This window comes from Stegostoma tigrinum, chromosome 6, assembly GCF_030684315.1.
Source record: "Stegostoma tigrinum isolate sSteTig4 chromosome 6, sSteTig4.hap1, whole genome shotgun sequence".
Classification (NCBI taxonomy): Eukaryota; Metazoa; Chordata; class Chondrichthyes; order Orectolobiformes; family Stegostomatidae; genus Stegostoma; species Stegostoma tigrinum.
Genome location: NC_081359.1, coordinates 65695188 through 65718946, shown reverse-complemented (window position 1 = coordinate 65718946; position 23759 = coordinate 65695188). Strand labels below are relative to the sequence as shown.

The following is a 23759-nucleotide window of genomic DNA, read 5'->3' as shown; positions in this document are numbered from 1 at the left end:
CTTTTCCAGATGAATTATCAGGTTTTTCACTGATCAGTCGCTATGCAATCTGCAGAGTTATCATAATACTACTTTTAAACAAAGGTTCGTGACATATTATTGTTGGAAAATTTGAGTTCTAGAATGGGCAGAGCAAGCTATAGCTTTAAATTTGATTTGCATTTCTATGTTATGCTTGTTAGGAAAGATGCTTTGATTTGAATCTGAACTCAGTTGTGTTGGGCTGTCTGAAGTTTATTTACATACATTTTGATGAGATTTTCAAGACACTCTTAAAGCAAATAGCTCAGCGCTTCGAAAAATAAGGATAGAAGTGGAAAAAATGCAATTGATTTGTTGACAAGGTATCCAATAGCATAAGGACACAGAAACAGTGACACTGAGTTAGTGTGAAAGGTTTCTCAGACAGAGAGAGAGAGAGCGCGAGAGAGAGAGCGCGAGAGAGAGAGCGCGAGAGAGAGAGCGCGAGAGAGAGAGCGCGAGAGAGAGAGCGCGAGAGAGAGAGCGCGAGAGAGAGAGCGCGAGAGAGAGAGCGCGAGAGAGAGAGCGCGAGAGAGAGAGCGCGAGAGAGAGAGCGCGAGAGAGAGAGCGCGAGAGAGAGAGCGCGAGAGAGAGAGCGCGAGAGAGAGAGAGAGAGCGCGAGAGAGAGAGAGAGAGCGCGAGAGAGAGAGAGAGAGCGCGAGAGAGAGAGAGCGCGAGAGAGAGAGAGCGCGAGAGAGAGAGAGCGCGAGAGAGAGAGAGCGCGAGAGAGAGAGAGCGCGAGAGAGAGAGCGCGAGAGAGAGAGAGCGAGAGAGAGAGAGCGAGAGAGAGAGAGCGAGAGAGAGAGCGCGAGAGAGAGAGAGCGAGAGAGAGAGAGCGCGAGAGAGAGAGCGCGAGAGAGAGAGAGCGCGAGAGAGAGAGCGCGAGAGAGAGAGCGCGAGAGAGAGAGAGCGCGAGAGAGAGAGAGCGCGAGAGAGAGAGAGCGCGAGAGAGAGAGCGAGCGAGAGAGAGAGAGCGCGAGAGAGAGAGCGAGCGAGAGAGAGAGCGAGCGAGCGAGAGAGCGAGCGAGAGAGAGAGCGAGAGAGAGAGCGAGCGAGAGAGAGAGCGAGGGAGAGAGAAATAAAGGAGAAAGACAGAAAAAAGGAGAGAGAATAGAGAGGGACAGCAGTACAGTTTAACACTCTCCAGAACAGCTAGGGCAGGAAATTAAAGTCCTGAGAAGTTCCAGAAACAGAAGACTGTGGAAAAGGAGTTTAAGGAACATATGTTAAGTAATAAGTGAGTTGCATTAACTGTTTAAGAACCTCATGAAGACAAATTAACTGAAGAAGCTAGCATTGAGCGAATTAGCTTTGCCAAAAAGAAACCAAGTCTGGCTGTGTCAAATGAAGAAAAAAATTAGACTGGAAACAGGGTTTCCCTTTATTGTGGTTTGGGTATCTGCAAGGTAGTTGTTCAAGAGGAAAGAAAAAGGTTAAATCTTTACTGCTGATATTTGCACTCAGACCATCTTAAATAATTCTTGTATAGTGTAAAAATACATTGTTCATTTCAGTTTTCTGCTAATTTCCCTTTTTGTGTAATAAACTTTGATGTTCTATTGTTAAAGGTACAATGGTAGCCTCTTGTAAATATGTTCATAGATTGACTACAAAGGAAACAAAATTACAAAAGAGAAACCAAGGTCTGTCAAGCTGGGTTTTGCTTAGCGATGACTTATCTAGTGTTACCTTTAGCTGGGATCATAACATATGGCAGATAAGATCAAAAAGAGAAAGAGACATAGAACCTTCCAAATACCACAATTAGAAATAGATGGTATAGAAAAATAGAAAATAGGAAGAGTAGGCCATTCGGTTTTTCGAGCTTGTACCACCAGTCAATACAATCATGGCTGATCATGCAATCTCAGCATCCCCCCATTCCTGTCCTCTGTATAATGCAAACATTTAATTATACTCTAATAGAAGGGATTCTGCAAGCAATAGATAAATGCAATGAGAAACATTTTGACTCTTCATTGGAAAATGTGAAGCATCGAAGTATCAATTTGAAATGTATGCAACAACTATGACAAATTACCATTCCTTCAGTGTTACTGGGACGAAATCCTGGGATTCCCTACCTAATGTGGGTACCTACAATAAGTGGGCTGCAGCAGTTCAAGGTGGGTGGCAGCTCACCACCATTTCAAGGGCAAATAAATGATGGGCAATAAATGCTGGCTTATCCTGCAATGCCATGAATGAAAAGTGCTCAGAAAAGCTTTTAAAATTAAAAATGCACTATTTAAATTCCACCATCAGTAAACTGAAAGAGGCACATCATATATTTCTATTAACTTTATAAAAAAAACTGATTTGCAACACAAAATAAGGCAAAATACTGCAGATGTTAGATTCTGAAAGAAACAGGGCTGCAGGAATTCAGCAAGTTTGGCAGCATTTGTGTACAGAGAAACCAACTTAACATAAAGTCCAATATGATTCTTTGCCAGAACCACAGAACTGTTCTGAAGTCATACTGGACTTGAAACATTAACTTTGCTTCTCTCTCCGTAGATATTGCCAGATCTGTTCAGTGTCTCCAGCATTTTCAGTTTGTATCTAATTTGCAACATTTAACAACATTTTAACAACTTGTATAACAAATCTGTAGTGTGCTTTATAAATTACAGATAATAAGAATATAAAGCATTTCTTATATCAGAACCATTTTTAAATAACAAGAAGTTGGTCTTCTTTAAATCAGGGTATGGTATCTAAATATATCTAAAATTATTGTCATTTTGATCAACCTGTTTGGATATGTGACGTTACACCTTTAGGGCTAGTCGACTTGGATATTCTAGCCCAGAGAGAGAGGGGAACCTTATCACTATGCCACAAGAAGTTGCAAAGTTGGTTAATAGTGGCTGTGGATTGGGAGTCAGGAAATTAGAATTTAGTGCTTGTAAAACGCTTGGGCAGGGGGAGGGGAGGGTGCTGCATGGTCCCTTCAATAAATGATGTGCATTTTCCATGCTTCGAGATTTAAATGGATATCTGTGAGCAGCAGCTTGAAAGTTTGCAAGTACAGACAGCACCCGAAAGGAAACATTTGTATCGAGAGGCCATACAGTTAGGAGGCCAAGCAGCAGTTTTGTTTTGTTACCAAGACAAGTTTTTGAATTTAGCCAATCAATTTGAACCATGCATTTAGATACCAAAAACCAATAAAATTTAAATCTGATGGTTTTGACAACATAGGACCAATCCTATTGTAGGAAATTAATATGTCATCAAGGTATAAAAGGGCAGTTGGATAAAGACAGGAGAGCTAATGGCCATCTGCCAAAGTTAACAGCTCTCAAGAGAGAATCACTGGCTCTCTGAGTTTCCTCTGGGTCTTACTGCACAACTAGTTAACGTTCCTGACAGAAGAATTGATGGAAAAGGTGGTCCGGAAAGAACATTCGACGGAGAAGGAACAGCGCGTTCCAAAAGACATGTAACATGGTTGTAATTGAGAGACAAAATTCAATGTTTTTCAAAGTAAGTTCTTTTCTAACTATAGCTCACCATTAGAATTTTGTTTTATTTGGAAATATTAGTTGTTAGAAGGGGCTTATTCAGTTTGTTAATAGTTCAGTGCTAGAGTTGGATAAATAAATTGTTACATGTTGATTGTAAAGTGACTGTTAGGGATATGTTTTATTTAACCACTAGAAATTGCTGAAAAGTAGGTTACACCACTTTTCACACTCATTTTGCAGATTACAGGGAGAGGTGTTCCTCTTTGGGTGTTCCAGTTTCAGTTCTCAGAGCGAGGTCAACGTCCACTTTATAATACCTGTTATAATTATGTAATCTCACACTTACAGACAGTTATTCTACAGATTTACTTACTTGCAGAAATGCTTTCAGTTTGAAGCTGGAAGATCTGTGTCTCCATTTTAGTTAATTGCTTCTGTAACACTTCAACAGTCTTTTTGTGATCTTCCTGCAGGTTCCGGATTTGCTCACGGAAGCTTTCTTGTGCTGCTTCATTCTGGGTAGTCATCTGGCTGACAGTCTGAGCATGCTCTGATTTCAGCAAGGCATTTTCAGACTGTACGCAACAAAGTCTGCAGTGTTTAAAAATATAACTTCATCTCAGTACAATTGTGAAACATTACCTAAATCTTCCTTATAACATTTCATGCTAGACTCCCCCATACATTTAGTGAATAGATAAGAGATTACTATGCTATCTTATGCTCACTTTCTTCCATAGCTGGTTTTAGGAGATATACGTCACTGGCAATGCCCTCAGTTTTCTGTCTTTATTAAATTGTTCAGTTTTGAAATACTACATTGAACTGAGGATTTCAACAAACCTGGATTTACCAATATCACATATCATAGAAGTTATGGTGCATCATCCATCAGCCCATCATACCTGCAACAGCTCAGTAAAAGTGAGGATGTTGTGCCTGTTATATAAGGCATTGGCGATAAATGAATGGAGTTTGGTCTCCTTATTTTATGAAGGATGTGAAATGCATTAGAGGCGGTTCAGAGGAGGTTTACTTGATTTATACCTACAACGAGTGGGCTCTGTCATGAGGACACATGGGACAGGCTGGGTTTGTTTCCAGTTGCATTTAGAAGAGTAAGGGGTGACTTGATAGGAGTACAAAAATTTGAAAGGTATTGAAAACAATGTTGCTTCATGTGGGTGAGGCCAGAACTCAGGACACGGATTTAAAATTAGGGTCACCTTTTAAAACAGAGATGAGGAAACTTCATTTCTGTCAGTGTTTGGAACTTCTGCTTCAAAGATGGTGGGGACAGAGTCAAGAGATGTAGATATTTTTGTTATGAAGGGAATCAAAAAAAACTTATATGGAATTTGAAACACACACTTCAGTTGCTACCTTAAAGAAAGGCAGAGCAAGCATGAACGGCTGGATAATCTACTTCTGCTCTTATTCCATATGTCATATGGTTGTAAAGCTGGAGTTTAGTAATGTCATTTGTTGTGTGAGTAGATATTACATTAGTCAAACAGCATAAAAAGGGTAAAAAGTTAATGAAGCATCACAATTTATGAACTGGATTAAAATGAACCAACTAGCCTCAAACAGAAATCATTCTACATATGTGTACACTTAAATGTAAACATTGACAATACTTATGAATTGCTCAGTGAGATCTCATTTTTCAAATTATATTTCTGTAACACAATTACTTGGTCATTTTCTGATGTACCTAATAGACATTGTTGAGGTTTTGAGAGATATAAATCATTAAATGGCCCATTGTGTTTCAAATAATAGCAGGCTATTCAAATGCAAAGATTATTAGAATTTTAATTTCAGTGGAATAGAATGGGCAAAGTCAAAAAATTGTTGAAAATTAGTTTCATGAAGCAATTCTGAACATTTAATAAAAATCTGAAAGAACTGTAGATACTGGAATCCGAAACAAAAACAGAGATTTGGATCACACTCTGATTTCTCTCCTTACATGCAACCAGACTGGCTGAGATTTTCCAGCAATTTCTGTTTTTGTTTCTGAACGTTTAATGTTTGCTTTGTGAACCACAAAATTGACAGCATACCTTGAATTATTTACATCAAGTTTGCACGTTATGTGAACTTGACTGGTTTGTGAAAAATATTTTTATTTACAAAGAGACTTTAATCAACATCTTAAAAATCTTGAGTACCAGCATCTCAGTGTTTAAAACTATCTCTTGCTGTACCTAAGTTGTATAACGATTACCATGCTGCAACTCCAGATTTATCAGATATATAACATTCATCTCTCATCAAATGTGCAAAAACATCAATTTATTTTACAGGTTAAAGAATGGATGTTGTCAGAATTTCTGCTCTGGATGATGCTAATAGGAAACGTCTTGTTTATAGGGTGTAGAAAACATGCAATATCACAATAGAAAATTAGATATTTGTAATATCATTTGGTAACAGTACAAATGTTACAGCATAAACTTCAAGTTAGTCAAATTAATTCATCAAGAGATTGTTTTTAAGAAAATGATTAATAGCACTTAGAACCAATTAAGGCCATCTTCTGTCAGTTTGAAGTGCTTGAAAAACCGAAAACTACATACTTTTCTCGAAACTCAGCCTCCTTGGACACAGTTTCTTGGAGAATCTTGTTATGCCTTTCCAGCAGCAGGTCATGCTCCAACTGTAGAGCCTGTAACTCACCCGCATTGACTTGTAAATTGCAATGAGTTTCCTGTAACTTGGCCTTCAGCTGATCAACCACCTTTTGAAGTTGTTCTCTAAAATGACAAAATGTATACATTCATGCAGCACAACTGTTGCTTTTAAGCACATTGGTAGATACTAACGACCAAACAACCCTATGGTGTACACAATGTAATTTCACAGAAGGGGAATGAATTAGAGATCTATTTTTATTTAATTAGTGATTGTTGTGGGGCTGCTGCAAAATGTCAACACATCAACTACAGAAAAACAGGTACCAGGAGGTTCACTCCCCAACAAGCACAAACCAGTCAAGGTTGAGCCCATTACAACTCAGCCTTTGAATACTTTAAACTCATCTAAATGAAATCAACTGAATTTTAAATGTCTCTAACTTCCGAATCCAATAGCATGTTCAACAAAACAAACTGTTGTTCCATATTATCTATAAGAAGTTATTTTTATCATTTGCCTCGAAAATGAACGTATTATTCCAAATGGTTTTCACTTTTCGACCATTTAAAAATAATTTAAAAATTACTTTAATTATGTTTATCTTCTTTGATATTACTAGTTAGAATACTGCATCAAAGAAAATTGACGTCCAACTTCGATGTTTACCTTGATACTCCTCCTACATACACTGTACCCTTTGTCACCATACTATTTAACACACTTGTTTCAATTTTTCCCTTGAAAATTGGAGTTATTCTTTGTTGCCCTTTCAGTGGACCAATCCCAATACACTTTGTTGATGCAGCAAATTCAACATTCAAAATATATTATAAATATAGTTTGACATTGTTGTTTCAGCATAATCTTCAACTGACTTAAAATAATTCTGCTATGTACCTCAACATTCCACTTACTTCACCACATTTGTCAATTGTTAAAAAATTAATCTGCAAGATGTGGGTGTTGCAGAGTTTCTTGTCTATACCTTATCATCCTGTAAAAAGCAGTGAAGCAAGTAGACTCTTGAGTTGCTGAAGTGCATGTATTGTAGATAAACCCTGTTAATTATGCAGGGAACTCCTGATCTTGACACGGCCATTCTAACAGAACAGTAACGTAGTTCCAAGTCAGGATGGTCTGGGATCAGCGACACTCATAGATGGTAGTGTTCCTATGTATTTGCTGCCCATGCCCTTCAAGGTGATAGGGGTTGCGGATTTGAAAGGTACTGACAAAGGAGTGTTGGGGAGTTAGTGCAGTCAATATTGGAGGTGATGTACACTGCTGCTAACTAAAACCCTGCATTGGTGCTGCAGGTAGTAAATGTTAATGGGGCTGAACAGGTTAGCAAACAAGCAGAACACTTTCTCTGAATGGCATCAAATGTCTTGAGTGTTGTTGGATGCACACATTCAAAAGATGTGGAGAGTATTCCATCACACATTTTGCTGGTGCCTTGCATATTATGGGCAAGCTTTGCGGAGTCAGGTGATCAGTTACTAGCCACAAAATGCAGCGTCTAACCTGTTCTTATATCCACAGTATTTTTAAAAATGTTGGTCAAGTTCAACTTTGTGTTGATGGTAACTCCAGGATGTTGGTAGAAGAGCATACTGCGATGGCTATGCCACTGATGGACAATAATCAGATCTTCACTTGAATGTCTGACATGACAGTGGCACAAATATCATTGGCCATTTTTAAGCCTTGTCTGAATATTGTCCAGGACATTTGGATACTGATGACTCCAAGATCTGAGGGTTCACAAATGGTGTTAAATGTATGGCCAACAGCAGAGAACATTATCCAAAGGTGAGAAGTGGCAAAGATAACTTCATTTAGGACACAATCCTGAAGAACTCCTGCAGTCATATCCTGGAGCTGAGATCACTGATCTTCCAATAATCACACCATCTTCCTTTGTACTAGGTTTGAATCCAAAGAGTTCTCTCCCTCCTTCCTGGACCTCCCTGTCTCCATCTCTGGCAAACACCTCGAAACCAAAATCCATTTCAAGCCCACCAACTCCCAAAGCTACCTAGAATACACCTTCTCCGACCCACTTTCCTGCAAAAGTGCCATCCCCTATTCCAAATTCCTTCGCTTCCACTGCATCTACTCCCAGGATGAGGCATTCCACTCCCAAACATCTGAAATGTCCTCGTTTTTCATGGACTGCAACTTCTCCCCCTCAATGTTTGAGAACACCCTCGACAGTGTCTCCCGCATTTCCTGCACTTATCCCTTACACCCTCTCCCAGCAATAACAACCAAAAGAGAATCCCCCTCGTTCTCATGTACCACCCCACCAATCTCCGGATCCAATGCATCATCCTCCGGCACTTCCACCATCTGCAATCCGACCCCACCAAAGACATTTTTCCTCCCCACCCTTATCTGGTTTATGGAGGGACTACTCTCTCTGAGACTCCCTTGTCCGCTCCACACTCCCCTCCAGCCGGCACTTTTGCCTGCAACCGAAGCACGTGCTACACCTGCCCCTACACCTCCCCCCTCACCCTCCTACCAGGCCCCAAGCAGACTTTCCACATCAAGCAGATGTTCACCTTCACATCTGCCAACGTGGTATACTGCATCCGCCGTTCCCGATGTGGCCTAGTCTACACCGGGGAAAGCAAGTAGAGGCTTGAGGACTGCTTTGCGGAACACCCATGCTTGCTTTGCACTAAACTACTGCACCTCCCAGTCATGAACCATTTCAACTCCGCCTCCCATTCCTCAGACGACATGTCCATGGGCCTCCTGCAGTGCCACAATGACGCTACACGAAGGTTGCGGGAATAGCAACTCATATTCTGCTTGGGAACCCTGCAGTCCAATGATATCAATGTGGACTTCACAAGCTTCAAAAATCTCCCCTCCCCCGACCGCATCCCAAAACCAGCCCAGCTCGTCCCCGCCTCCCTAATCTGTCCTTCCTCCCACCTAGTCCCTCCTCCCACCTCAAGCCCCACCTGCATCTCCTACCTAGTAACCTGATCCCACCCCCTTGACCTGTTCATCCTCCCTGGACTGACCCATCTCCTCCCTATCCCCCCCACCTACATTCACCTTTACTGGCTTCAACCCCACCTCTTTGACCGTCTGTCTCCTCTCCACCTACCTTCTCCTCTATCCATCTTCGATCCGCCTCCCCCTCTCTCCCGATTTATTTCAGAACCCCCTTCCCCTCCACCATTTCTGAAGAAGGGTCTAGGCCCAAAACGTCAGCTTTCCTGCTCATCTGATGCTGCTTGGCCTGCTGTGTTCATCCAGCTCTACACCTTGTTATAGCAGAGATTTCCCCCCCCCCACTTATTCTTATCAACCCAGCTTTGCTTACAGTCTTGATGTCAAGGGCAGTCTCGCTTGATTCTCCTTTCAACTTCAACTCTGCTGTGCATGTATTGACTAAGGCTTAAAGAGGTGTGGAGCTGAGTGGCCCTATTGGAACCCGAAGTGAGCATTAATGAACAGATTATTTCAGAGCAAGTACGTTTTATAGCACAATAACCTTCTATCACTTGGCTGATAACTGTGTAAAAACTGGTGAGCGTTAACTGGCTACATTGGATTTGTCCTGCTTTTTGAAGACAGATACTCAGAAATTTTTCTACATTGTCAGATAGAGGCCAGTGTTGATCATACTGTAACAACTTGGCTCAGAGCTCAGCTAGTTCTGAACCAAAAGTTTTTAGTATAATTGCCAGAATGTTATCAGAAATCACAGCTTATGCAATATCCAGAGTTTTAAGCCATTTCTTGATAGGATATCAAATGAATCAAACTGACTGTAGGCAGGCATCTGTGAAGCTGGGAACACATTAGAAGGCTTAGATGGATCATCAGCTTGGCATTTTCTGGCTGGTGTCTGCAAATATTAAGCCTTTTCTTTTGCACCAATCTGTGCGCTCCCCCATTATGCATAATGAGGGCATTTGAATTGATTAATTGCCCACCTCGACTCACAACTGGCAGGACAGCAGAGCTTAGATCTGATGTACTGGTTGTGGAGTCTTGACACTTGTTTTTTCTATACCATGGGTACCAATGTTATCACAATTTCTGAAACACTCCCTTCTCCCTTTGTAGAATACGCTGTACCCACTTCATGACGTCCTTTATTTTGGCATCATAGAGACTAGACAACTTTGAGAGTCATGACAGTTGCTGCACAAATGCCTGCCTGTCAATGAAATACGACTTTTCTACACTTTCCTGTTCCCTCCTGTGTATTTCTTTAACAGTGCTATTAGAATTAGGACGACATCCTTCACAGTGTTGTCTCCGACATCTCCAAAGCTGAGAACTGGTTTGACAGCAGCACATATGTAAACATATCTGCACTTCTGGCCTCTTCTTACTTTTCAGATAGCCACCCATCTACTACCCTGAACATTGATAACTATGGGGTGACCTACTCTTGGAATATATGATCCAGGAAATCCACATCCTTTCCAATGTCCACAATGATTACAGCTCAAATGATACAGACACTTTGGATGTACTTGACTCCTCACCCTCAGCCCAGAAATCTGTCAAGTATCCAGAAATTCCCACAAGATATAGGAGATGTAAGAAACAGGTCTCATCACCATCCATAGGAGAACAATTCCTGCGTAAGGATCCAGTTGATATCTTGTTACTGTTTACCCTGATTGAAAATATATTAATTTGTTTACCTAGTTAAGCCATAAACTGAACACAGTGCTTGATAGTTTTCTGATCCTCCTATAAACCATTAATTTTAAATAAGTGTGAAATCATAAGAAAACTTGAAGAGTAAATTTTAAAAGTCACAAAAATATAGCAGTAGGAGATGTTATACTGAGGGACATTTTCTCAAAGTCTAACTCACTTTTCTTCCTGGGTCAACTCATGTTCATTCTGAGCAACTGATCGGCTCTTCTGTTGTTTTAGGACATTATGTACACGAACTTTGTAACTTTCAAAATCCACAGTAGTTGCAGCCTGTTCAGCCTGTAAAAGCAACATGAAATCACTCCGGTGGAAGTATACCAACAGTAATTTTAAGAGTGCATCAGATATAATCCTTTTGTCTTTATCTTCTGATAAAGATTAATTAAATTTTGGTGACTTACATGGCCTTTCATACTCTCTATAAAACTTCCACCCACCACCCTAACCCTTTATGTTAACCTTTACCCCATAACAACCCTACTTGGTAGGGATTCATACCCCTCTACCCATCACCCTTTGCTGCACCCTCTCCATGTCAATGAACGAAGTACTCAACATGGCGTAACATCAGGAGTCATTCTGACAGTAGATAAAGTAGTGCATCTATTGAAGACATGATGATATAATAAAGCATGAATTTAAAGAACAAAATCATTGAATACATTGGTTTTAGTTAAAGAACTTTCACTCTCTTATCAATATAAACATTTGTGTTCTAAGTTGTTTGATAACTTTGACAGCTTGACAGTTATTTTGGTAGTTTTAACAGCCTTCGTGGGTTTGTGCACATTGCTGCCTACTTTTCGCAATCCCACAGAATACCAAAGGTAACTCCCACCCCATGCATTTGGCATAGTGTCTTCAAGTCCGGCCCTACCAAGAAATGATCTGGTCTTCTCTGGGGCTCCAGTTATCGGGAATATATGATCCCTATTTAGATAGGGACAGTTGGTCATCTAAATTGACAACAGTCTCAGGAACCACACGAGAGAAGCCTGGGACACCTACAAACTGGTCTCCATGAAAATCAGAAATGAAATATGCAAGGTGAAACCTGGATTTGTGGGCATTTTTGGTATTTTCATGTTTATGGAAAACCTTCTGTCATGGCGAAAACCCAGGACAGTGTCTTTAACAAGAATTGTTCCCTATTCATTGATTAATTTTTCCTAAAAATATTTACACCTTTTCATAAATTGTCTTTTTCCCAATTCTCAGTAACCATCTTGAAAATTTCAGCACATTACTTTCAGAAAGTTTGACAGCTATGGTGCTTAAAAATTAATGAAAATCAACTGACCTTTACAGTTTAGATTTTGCATCAATCTTCCATAGTAACTACAGGCAAATGAGAGGCTGAGAAAGTACCAATGGCTATGGTTACTGATTATGCATGCCACAGGCAGAAAATAAACTGCATTTGTTTTTCAAATCAAAATTGTAGTCACCTGATTTCTGCATAGAAACGTCTAAATTTATTCTACAATTCAACAAAAGATTGTGTTTTTAATCTGTTGAGTGTATCTCAGACACACTTCAGACTTATACCTTTGCAACATTACACTCTTCCTGAAGAGCTGCCATCTTCTGTGTAAATGCATTCACTGTCCGATGATTCTGCTCATTTGTCTGGCGCAACTGTCCCTGAAGTTTGTGGTTTTCAGCAATTAACTCTGCCACCTGAATCTGCAACATTTAATAATAATTTCTCAATTATACATTCTCCAAAAATCCACCTTTATATTTTAATACCACTGCTGCTTTGGTATTTTGAATTACAAGCACACAGATGAACAATTTTAATGGGTTTTGGAAAGAATTACATTATCATAAAGATTAGAGTTTTATTGTTGGACTGACTTTACAGAATCAATCCCAGGAAAGTGAGAAGTTTGCTGGTATCTTCTGGAGTATGGGAAAAGAGTAAAATGATGAAGAATTTTCACTCCTATTTAGCGATGCCTACTAAGACTGCACAACCATAGATAATGGATGGAAGTATACTGTATTTTGTTGAAACGCCACTTGCATGGTAATTCCCTTGTTACAAGACCTTATTGGTGAAGCAGTATTTATTTTCCATTCCTGGTTTCCCTCAGAGTGTTGCACTTCTTGATTAGCTACAATACATTGGTTTGCATGGCTCCCATACAGAACAGAGATAATGGGTACTGCAGATGCTGGAGAATCCAAGATAACAAAGCATGGAGCTGGATGAACACAGCAGACCAAGCAGCATCTCAAGAGCACAAAAGCTAACGTTTCAGGCCTAGACCCTTCATCAGATTTTCTGATGAAGGGTCTCGGCCTGAAATGTCAACTTTTGTGCTCCTAAGATGCTGCTTGGCCTGCTGTGTTCATCCAGCCCCACACTTTGCTATCCCATACAGAACAGTTAAGAATCGGTTGTATTGTTATGTGAGAGTTGATTCCATGTTGGAGAATGAATTCATATGCTGGTCAATCTGGGCAATGACAGGTTTTCTGATTTAAAAAAAAGTTTGCAAACTCCTATCCCAATTCCAAAGTCATATTGCTGTCCAAAATACTCAAGTGCCTTCCACATCTAATCCATCTTTCCAGCAACTCCATGTATTAATCTATATAATCAGGTTTTCATCCTTGCCACAATACTGAAACAACTCTCATTAAAGTTACAATGAAATCCAATACAAAGGTAAACTCTCCCTCCTGTTTGTTCTTCATCTGTCTATAGCTTTTGATACAGTTGACCACACCATCCTCCTGCAAAGGTTCTTCACTATAGAACATAAAACATTACAGCACAGTACAGGCCATTCGGCCTTCGACGTTGTGCCGACCTGTCATACCAATCAGAAGCCCATCTAACCTACACTACACTATTCCATGTACTATCATCAACTGAGTGGACCTGCTCTCACCTGGCTCCATTTTTACTTAACAAACCTTAGCAAAGGAATTAGTTACAATTTTCTCTTCTTGCTCCTGCACTGTTCCCCTGACTTTACCCCACCAAAGATGATCTATTTTTGGCTCCTTCCTGTTTATCAACTAGCTGCTGCTTCTTGATGGCAATATCTGAAGGTACAGCTTTGATTTTCATCTATGCAGATGCCCAACACAATCTCAACATCATCTCTTTCACTCCTTCACTGTTGCTAAATTATTTGACTGCTCATTCAATATCCAACACTGGTTGAGCAAACATTTCTGCCAAATATTCAACAGATTAAAATCACCGTTTTCACTCCTGCTCTAAACTCTGTTCCCTAATTGTTGACACCATCCCACTCTCAGGTCAACAATCAGCAATTAAGACACCGAATCTTGTGAATAGACTATCACATTTGATCCAGAGATATTCAGACAACCTCAATCCTGTCATCACTGAGGCCACATATTTCCACTTCCATAATATCACCTTTGTCCCCAGTCTCAGCTCACCTACTGCTGTAACGCTGCTAATACATTTGTTACGTCCAGGTCCGACTATTTCAAAGCATTCCTAGCTGATCTCCCACTTAAAATTTTGCTATATTTAAACAACTGTTTAATCAACAACACTAAGTGGCGATTTTGTTACTTCCCCTCTGAACATTCTGAAAAGAATCAATCTAACAGTCTCGTAGCTAATTTTACTGATACTACTTTCTATTTATAACTTTTCATTCTTTATAAATTGAATTTAAACACTCAATTGACCCATTTATGATTTGAACACAAAACCTGGATTTTAGCAGTGGTTATGTCCTGGCCCACTGCCCAGAGTGGGAATTATAACACTACCTCTGCTAACATTCAAAGCTATGACCATATTTTATGACTGCTTGCAATGATGGCTTCAGACCCTTCAACATTGGATGTGTCAGAGAGCCGGTAGTTCTTCCTATTACTGTCACATGAGCAGTGGTCACTGCTAGAACTGCAGGAGGCCCCAGACCTGTAACCATCCAGGAGGCTCAAAGTCGGATTGGGGATCACCAAGATCTTTCAGACTGGTCCTTGTAAGAACACTGCACTTGGCATTTCACTCCACAAAGAAACCTTGCCTCCTGAATGCACAGACAGGTTGTAAAGTTTTCAGAGATATGGTGAGGAGCCCATCAGCTACCCATTAAAAACTCTAAAGCATCTCTCATCATCCTACCCAGTTTTAAGTAGCCACTACTTTGTTGTACTCATGAACAGCATGCTGACACAGTTGGCCAATGCAGGAATGGCAATTAACAAAATCTGTACAAACATGAAGGAGAAAATACTGCAGTAATGATTGGTTGGTTAAAATAATGGATCTCTACTCCTGTATGGGTTTTGGAATTCAGATCAAATCACATTGAATAATGACAAAATACCATCATGTTCTGGATGATTTCTCATTATCAGCTAGATTTTAACCCAGTGTTTCCTCAAAGAAAACAAAATGCTATTTCTTCTATATAACACTTGGACCACAAAAGCCAGGCAAAGAGATCTCCAACAAGACAGAATCTAATCATCAACCTGGGATAGTAAATGGTATTATCATTGCTGAATTCCCACCATCAGCATCCAGGTGGTTATCACTGGTCAGAAAATGGACTGGACTAGTCATAAAAATACTGTAGCAAAGGACATGTCAGATGCTTGGAAGCTTGCAGTGACTAACTCACCTCCTGGCTCTCCAAAGCCTGTTCACCACTTGCAAGGCACAAAATTAAGATAGTGACACCATCCAGGACAAAGCAGCTCACTTGACACAACACATCCACAAATGTTCACTGCCTCCAGCCCTGATGCTCGGTAGCAGCAGTGTGTACCACCTACAAAATACACTATTGAAATTCACCAAGGCTTTCTAGATAGCACCTTCCTACCTGCAACCATTTCCATTTCGGCCAGTTGAGCAGCAGATACATGAGAACACGGTCATCTGCATACTCCCCTCCAACTTGGAAATAAATCGCTGTTCCTTCAGCATCACAAAGACAAGATCCTGAAACATCCACCCTACGCCTCATAGCCACTATGGGTAAATTCTATTAGCAATGGACCACAACGGTTCAAGGCGGCAGCTCACCATGACCTCAAGGGCAACTAGAATTGCACAATAAATGTTGGGGACCAGCCAGTGACACCCACATCCTATGAATGAACCAAAAAAAAGTAGTTCTATGCACAATCACCTTTTGCTTTCTTTAGCCAATTTTTAATCCAGTTCAAATTATATCCAACTTCTGTTATGTGCCTTGTAAAGTAATAGCATGTATTGCACGGTAGTAAAGCATTTGTTACAATTTAAGGACAAGGTATCCAAAAAAACTGTCAGCAAGACTTCTTTATGAATGCCAATTTAACTGCTGGGCAAGGCTTCTTCCCATAATTCCATGCCAATTTCCTTTATCACACATCTAGATAGGTGTTTTATTTTATTCTTCTTCAAGGCTTTTAGCCATAACAGTTCTGTTATAACATGGCAATTCTCTTGATTATTCGTTTGGTGCTGTCTAATTTTAAAAAAATTAAAAACAAGGAATGGCCTTAATATCTAACACTAACAAAATGAACTGTACAAATCTCAGTGCACAGCAGTTCAAAGTTATTCACATTTCCTGAGTTCTTGACGAGATCTGAAATAGATCAACAATTTCATTATACAAACAGTTGATAAACAAGGTCAAACTAGTTACTATTCATCACAAACATTTTTTCCAAAGAATGCATTTCAAACAATTTAACTGAAAATCACAAATTAAAGGTACCTTGTAATTTTCCACTTGCTGCTGGTTTGCTTCGAGTTCTCCCTTAATAGAAGCTTGGGCAGCTAATTGCTCTCCTTCCTGAAAACATCATAATATCAAGTCAATTCTATTGCTGCCTGCAAAAGGTTAAGGTAAAGGTTAGGAGATAAAATTACATTTCAAGTACTAAGTACCTAATGAATTTTTGCATAATATTTGGCATTATTTTATTGATTGCAAAAATTCAGTGGATTTTTTACACAAAGGAAAACTGCTGACGCAGAATAAGTGGACAACTTGAACATATTCTAGTATTTTGGAATTATGGTTTAATTGAACATGCAAAACATTTGATTATTGCCTTTTTTTTGTTTACTTCTTTTCAGTGTTTTTTCTGGAGATTGTTTGAATTCGCCTTTGCTTATCTGTTACCTTTCCCCCCTCTTCTGCAAGGCTGGTGTTGATTTCTTTCAAACACCCGATTTAAACAACAAGAACAACCACCATCAATATTTAAGAAAGAATCTACTTGGAACTGTAGACATTCTAAATTTCAGCAGACATTTTGTCATAGTTAGGCCTCATTACAGAGGTAGGAGTTGTTTCCTGAACTGTGACTGACAGGAAACAAATATGCCATTCACACATTGTACTCAATTATGTATATATTTTTATAACATTAAATATTTGTAATCACTGCAAATATATTTTGAGTAAGATAATTTTGGACTTATTCATGTTACTCACAGCTCTCTTTGAATCTGTAAGTTCCTTCTTAGTTTTCACTAGGATTTGTTTCATCTTGGTATTTTTCTCTTTGTATTCTTCCAATGCTAGTTGAAGAGATTCTGTAACAATACCATATAAACAGGTTATTTCTCTAACAGGGAACATATTACAACATCTGTGGAAAAGATTGATACAGAACGTAAACTACATGCAACGTATTTGCTATATTCTTAAGTAATATAATTTGCAAGTAGGAGAATCTCCAAAATAAACATAACCATCATCAAATTATATACACAATGCACCTTAGCATCCTTCTAAAATAGAAAAATATTCTAGACTTTGCAAAAGTCTATCCTGTCTGACGCCTTAAGTGCTTTGTAGGTTTCAATGAGATCAGCTCTAATTTTTCAAATCACCAAAGATTACAATTCTGGTTCGCCCAAATTTTTTTCATCCCACAATCCCTAAAACAATCTGATGAACCTTTGATGCATTCCATCTATGCTAATAATGTCTTTCTTTAGGTAAGGACATCAAAAATGCACATACTACTGAAGATGTGGTCTACCCAAGCTCCCACACAACTGAAGCTACTTGTGTTTTCTCATCCTTTTGAAATAAAAGGGTAACATTCAATTAGTCTTCCTAATAGCTTGCTGCATCTATGTGTCAGCATGGGCTTCCAAAACGCATTTGAAAAAGTGCCCAAGTTTTAGCTAATGGACAAAAGTGATATGCAAAGCAGGGAAACAATGTAATGGATAATGGCTCTTTGTACTGAAGTAAGGGAAAAAGCTAGGTTCCCTCAAGGCCCAATGCTTTTCTTGATCTATATTAACGATATTAAAATTGTGTCTTTGCACATCCATCTCAAGCTATGCAGATGACAGAACTTAAGAAATTTTGTGAATTCCATGGGCGATCACGTTAGACTTCGAAAGGACAGTGACAGGCAGGTAAATAGATAGACACATGGAAGAAAAAATTCAAAAATGAGAATTGTAAAATGATACATTTTAGCGAAATGAATGAGGAAAGGCAGTATAAACTAAAGCATACAATTCTAAAGAGGGTGCAGGAGCAGAGGATCTCAGAGTTTGATGTCCAAAAATAAAAGGAAGGTGACAGGGCAGTTTGAGGAACTAATTACAAATTCCCCATGGATTCTGGGCTTAATAAATAAAGGCTTGTGGTTAATGGGCCAGCCTCAATTTAAGTATTATGTCTAATTCTGAGCACATCAGATGCAAAGGCAATGGACAGGGCACAGAAAAGATTCATGAGAATGGCTCTTGGGATGATGGGTGTCAGTTATTTGGACAGACTGAAGAAGGTGGGGGTGTTCTCCTTAGAACAGATTAAAATGTGCCTTGATAGAGACATTCAAAATCTGGACAGAGATAAAGTGAACTGTTTTAAATTGTGGGACAAAAATACAATGAATTAGAACGACTGGCAAAAGAACAAAAGGCAGCATGAAAAACTTCTAGCATAGTAGTAAATGGTTAAAATTCAGAACACACTGCCTGATATTTTATTGGAGATGATTCAAATGTGGTTTTCAAATCTGATTTGTTTAATTGTCTGAAGTGAGAAGTGTCATAGAAGTAAAAACAGGGAAATGGGAATAGTTAAGCTGCTCTTTCAGAGGTTGTCAGCATGGGCATTACAGATCAATTGGGTCCATTCTACGATGCTAAGGATATCACGGTGTAGAACAGCTGACTTTACCAAAGTGATTCTAATCGCTTCATTGACGACCACAATCTAGGAATCGTCCACGACTAGAAAAGTATTCTACTATCCAGCTATGGTGTATATATCCATGTTTTGCAAATGGAAACCAAAAGAAAATGTAGGAATGTAGCTACTATTCAAGATTTCTTGCTGCTTCCCTGTTGATTCACAAAACGTGTCCCAAGTACTCAAACTGCTGAACTTACTGATATCACAATCCATTGTTTCTAGTTTCTGCTTGCATGATGTCATTTCATCTATCACTTCTACAATCCGGTTGTCCCGATCAGTAATTTTCTGGTTCAGTTCTTTCACAAGACGTTCGTAGTCTGCAATCTCCATGTCCATCAGCGTAGTTTTTTGAGCATCCTAGTGCCACATTCAGAACAGTAACTATTTGATTTGAACTATGTCATTTCTACATTGGCTTTTTAGATCTCAAACAAAGCATGTTGCACTGATAGTGATGTAAAACTGGATTTTTAGCACAAGTATGAAATAAAAGCCCACTAACAGGTCTCAGTGCATTATCTAGATGGACATTTTAATGCAACCTATGGGAGTGCCATATTGCCAGAGGTGTTATTTTGTGCATGATGCACTACTTATCTGTTCGAGCAGCCAAAAAGATCCAATTACAGTATTTGAAGAGAAAGAGTCACTTATTGCCTTAAGATTACATGTCAGTCAATCAAAACCACCAAAAAAGTCAAATTAAAAAGACATTAGGTCTCAGTTTGTAGCACTCCTGCCTCCAAGTCAGAAGATTATGGACTCAAGTCTCATTTCAGTACGTGAGCACAAAATAAAATACCAGGGCTGACATTTCAGTGCTGTACAGAGGGAGCACTATTGGTGGGGCTGACTTTCAGATAAGACATTAAATCAAGGCCCCATGTGCCCTCTCACATAGGCGTAAAAGATCCTATGGAGGTATTTCAAAGAGGACCAAAGAAGTTATGTCCAATAACTTGTCCAATTTCTGACCCTTGATCAACATCACAAATAGATTGCCTGCTTATAGTGGGAGCTTACTCAATGAAAACTGACAAAGATTTCCTCTACAACAGTGACTATACTACAAAAGTACTTGACTGACAAAAACTGTGTTACACCTCTTGGTAATGGAAAGGATTATACAATTCCAAGTCTTCCTTTTCAGCTTAAATTATCTAATTTAACTGACCACTTTAAAAAAAAAGTCTTTCAAAAAATGAGATTTATTGGCTGTGAGAACTCTTTTAGACATGAAGTGCATGATATTTGCCAGACACAGGATTATGGGCTGCAGGCATAAGAGTGGAGCGGAGGCCATAATCAAAACAGTTGTGATTTTATTGAATGGTGGAGCAGGAGTAGACAGTTTGCTCTTCAGTACAATCCTCCTAAAGAAGTTCACATTCTTATTGAAAAGTGGTCCCCGTTTACCACACAAATTTATTTAGCACCTTGCTGCTGATACTTTTCTTTCAACGCAATGGTCACAATACACACAATAACACTGGTAATATTGGTTTAAGAGTTTTTAAACCTATGAAAAACACAACGCTATTTATTTTCAGAGATAATGGGAACTGCAGATGCTGGAGAATCCAAGATAACAAAGTGTGGAGCTGGATGAACACAGCAGGCCAAGCAGCATCTCAGGAGCACAAAAGCTGACGTTTCGGGTTTGTCCATATTGATTATACCCTATGGCATACATGTTGGCATTAACCAATTGCAATTTGTGGCCTGGAAGATCTAGGGCTTTAAATTTCACCAGATGCAAACTGGTTGTAGCTAGCAATTGGATTACTTTCAAGTATCTCTCAAGATCATCCTTTATGAGGAAACGCAAACTAGATATGGTTGCAGGTCTGGTAGGTAGAGTTTCAAACATCAATCAAGCCATACCTCCTGTGGTTTAAATCAAATTTCTTTAACAATCACATCAGTCCAAGTCCTGGCTCACCACTCAGCCTCATACTTATTGGTGACTTGTATGGTAGAGATTAGGAGGCATGCACTTTGGCCATCATTGTTTGTTCTACATCTATTTATCACTTCTGGTTGTAATGACAGGAAAAATACAGAATTGTATGCTGTAAATCTATGTAAACAAAATACTGGAGGCACTCAGGTAGCAAGTATGGAGAAAGGAAATATGTTATTTTGACTCAATTTACACACAGGTGTATATACCTTATAACTATTGTTAACTTTTCCAGTTGTAAGTTTTGGGTGGCAACTCTACCTATGCATTTGCCCAGACATGTAGAAAGCTGTGTCTTAAGCACAGTAATTCAACTGCAGCTAAGCAAAGGCCAAATAATTGATGTTTTATCTATCCACCAAAAGCAATATATTTTGTACCTTTTGAAATTTCTTACCTTTTTTACAAGTTCCAGTTCCTGTGTTGTCTGCTGTAGCTGTTGTTTCTCATTTTGAAGTTGCTTTTTCAGTTCTTCAACATCTTTCAACAGTACATGATTCTCCTGAAGAGTACAGTTTAAATCTTTACTTATTCACAGGATGTGGGTTTTGCTGGTATTGCTATCGCTAACTGCCCTTGAAATGTGGTGCTCAGCTGTTTGCATATATAGTGTAGATAGAGTCATGGAGCATAGAACAGAACTTACAGTCCAACACGTCCATGCCGTACTTGCATCTATCACTTCTTTCAGCAGTTCATTCCACATACGAAACACACTGTGTGGTAAAAGTTCCTCCTCAGGTCCCCTTTAAATCTTTGTTCTTCACCTTAAAATTATAACCTTTGGTATTGAACACCCCTCCAATAGTGCCCCTCGTGATTTTATAAACCTCAGTAAGATCATTCCTCAACCTCCTAAGCTCCAGTGAACAAAGTCCCAGCCTATCCAGTTTCTCTTTATACCTCAAACCTCCAATCCCAGCAACATTCTGGTAAAACTTTTGAGCTCTCTTCAAGTTAATAATGTCTTTCCTATAGCAGGGTGATGAGAAATGTACACAGTACTCCAAAAGTGGCCTCACCAATGTCCTGTACAACTGCAACATGGAGCCCCAACTCCTGTCGTCAATGGTCTGAGCAAAGAAGACAAGTGCGCTAAATGCCTTCTTAACCACCCTGTCTACCTGTCACATATTTTAATACATAAGTAAGTTTTTAAAAAATGTAAATACTGGAGAAAACATGAGAAATTTCAGAAAATTTGTTTAAAAACACAGCACCTGTCTACATCATGACTCCATTACCTTGGAAACCTGCTCCTTGAAAAGTTTTAAGGCCTCAAACTCCTTTTCAACAGTATTCTTGGCTTTCTCAGATTCTAAAACTTTTGCTTCCAGCTGTTTTACATTTGACTGGAGAGTTCCCAAATGAGCAAACATATCTTCCTTCTCTGAAACCAATTGTTTGTGCTGAATAGGAAACATTAGAAATATTGCTATAGATTAATTCAGAAAAGTTACAGGAGCTTATTTTTCCACTTAACAGCCAAAATATCTAATTCAAGCAACATTTTATACATCAACTTAAACAAAGTCTTAAATCAATCAACTTAATCTTTTAATGCTATCTAATGCAGCTACTATTGCAAAGAAACTCAATTTGTCTAGACTTTTTGTTTTAAATGAATAGAAATGTAAAAAGAAATCTGTATATTCTACAAAGAATGCAGGTAAGGTAGTGTGATGGGTCATTTGGAAGGGCTGAATTACGTCAGTGATCTTTCTGATCTGGAATGATTTTGAGTTGCGTTACGTAGTTTCAAACATCAGTCAAGAAAGGCTGTACAATGTTTTCTTTCTCTTACCCACAAAGTAGTACGAAAGCATCCAGACCATTTATCTAGTTTACTCAATCTACTGATATTTCTTGCAGCAACAGAGGATATTGTTTGGACAAGGATGAAAGATAATTTGTTGCATGGCAAGATACTTTTTGTTTGGCAAAGTCGCCTTGAAAATCCTAATAATGGACAATATTTTCCTGCAAAATGCTGTAATCCTAGAAAAACATTGTCTCTCATCATTTCAAATATTTATAAATTATTGCAACCTAAAATTAAAAATTGGAAGAAATTAACTATTGTGACCGATGCTTGACTTACTGTTTTCCAAGCAGCATTAAACCTTTTGAAATTGTAATTACATGGCATATGCTCACAACCAAAGCATGCACAGATTTTAAAGAAGAAAAAAGGGATCCTTTTCACCGCACAAGCCTTATCTCACAGGTTTAGGGAGGCGGCTCTGCACAACCTTTGACCAATGCACAAGAGAAACAAAACACTGAACTGCCCACCTTCCTAAAGTTTGGAGGTCACATAATCCAGCTCTTTAGAAGATCATTTCAGAAAGATCACTTTGTCCACCTTAATTCAGCCTTCCTGAAAGGACATGAAACCATCTTATCTGCATAGGTAGCAGAGTAAGCTGATAATTCTTATTTCTATTTACTCAAAAATAAAAACATAAAACTTATCTACAAACAACAGTAAGACTTGACTTTCAACCTTCATTTCACTCTATGAAGTTTAAGCAACAATCAGATTGCCGCCTTCTTCAGCATAAAACACAAAGAACTTGGAAAAGGCAAAGGCTGTGCAGTCTATTCCTGATATTAAGGTGGAATTATATAATACATTTTAACATGCTATTATTCACACATTAATTAAAGGTTACACAAGTTCAGGAGATAACATTTTGCAACGTTTGTTTATACATATTTTGAAAGAAACAACTCCAAGTCATCTGTAAAGAGTAACATGAAATGGCACATTCACTT

At 38.9% G+C, this 23759-nt stretch overlaps 1 protein-coding gene across 1 annotated transcript in view; it reads right to left on the bottom strand.

The window, feature by feature from the left end:
• Positions 1 to 23759, bottom strand: part of LOC125453187 (GRIP and coiled-coil domain-containing protein 2) — a 67573-nt gene that overhangs the window by 8310 nt on the left and 35504 nt on the right. Inside the window, exons 11-19 of the mRNA XM_048532416.2 lie at positions 22226 to 22390; positions 21379 to 21483; positions 19213 to 19375; positions 17285 to 17385; positions 16559 to 16636; positions 12387 to 12524; positions 10996 to 11117; positions 6080 to 6256; positions 3868 to 4085 (exon numbers count right to left, since the gene is read on the bottom strand). Of these exons, the coding sequence (XP_048388373.2) occupies positions 3868 to 4085; positions 6080 to 6256; positions 10996 to 11117; positions 12387 to 12524; positions 16559 to 16636; positions 17285 to 17385; positions 19213 to 19375; positions 21379 to 21483; positions 22226 to 22390 (1267 nt within the window). The remainder of the gene's footprint in view (positions 1 to 3867; positions 4086 to 6079; positions 6257 to 10995; positions 11118 to 12386; positions 12525 to 16558; positions 16637 to 17284; positions 17386 to 19212; positions 19376 to 21378; positions 21484 to 22225; positions 22391 to 23759) is intronic.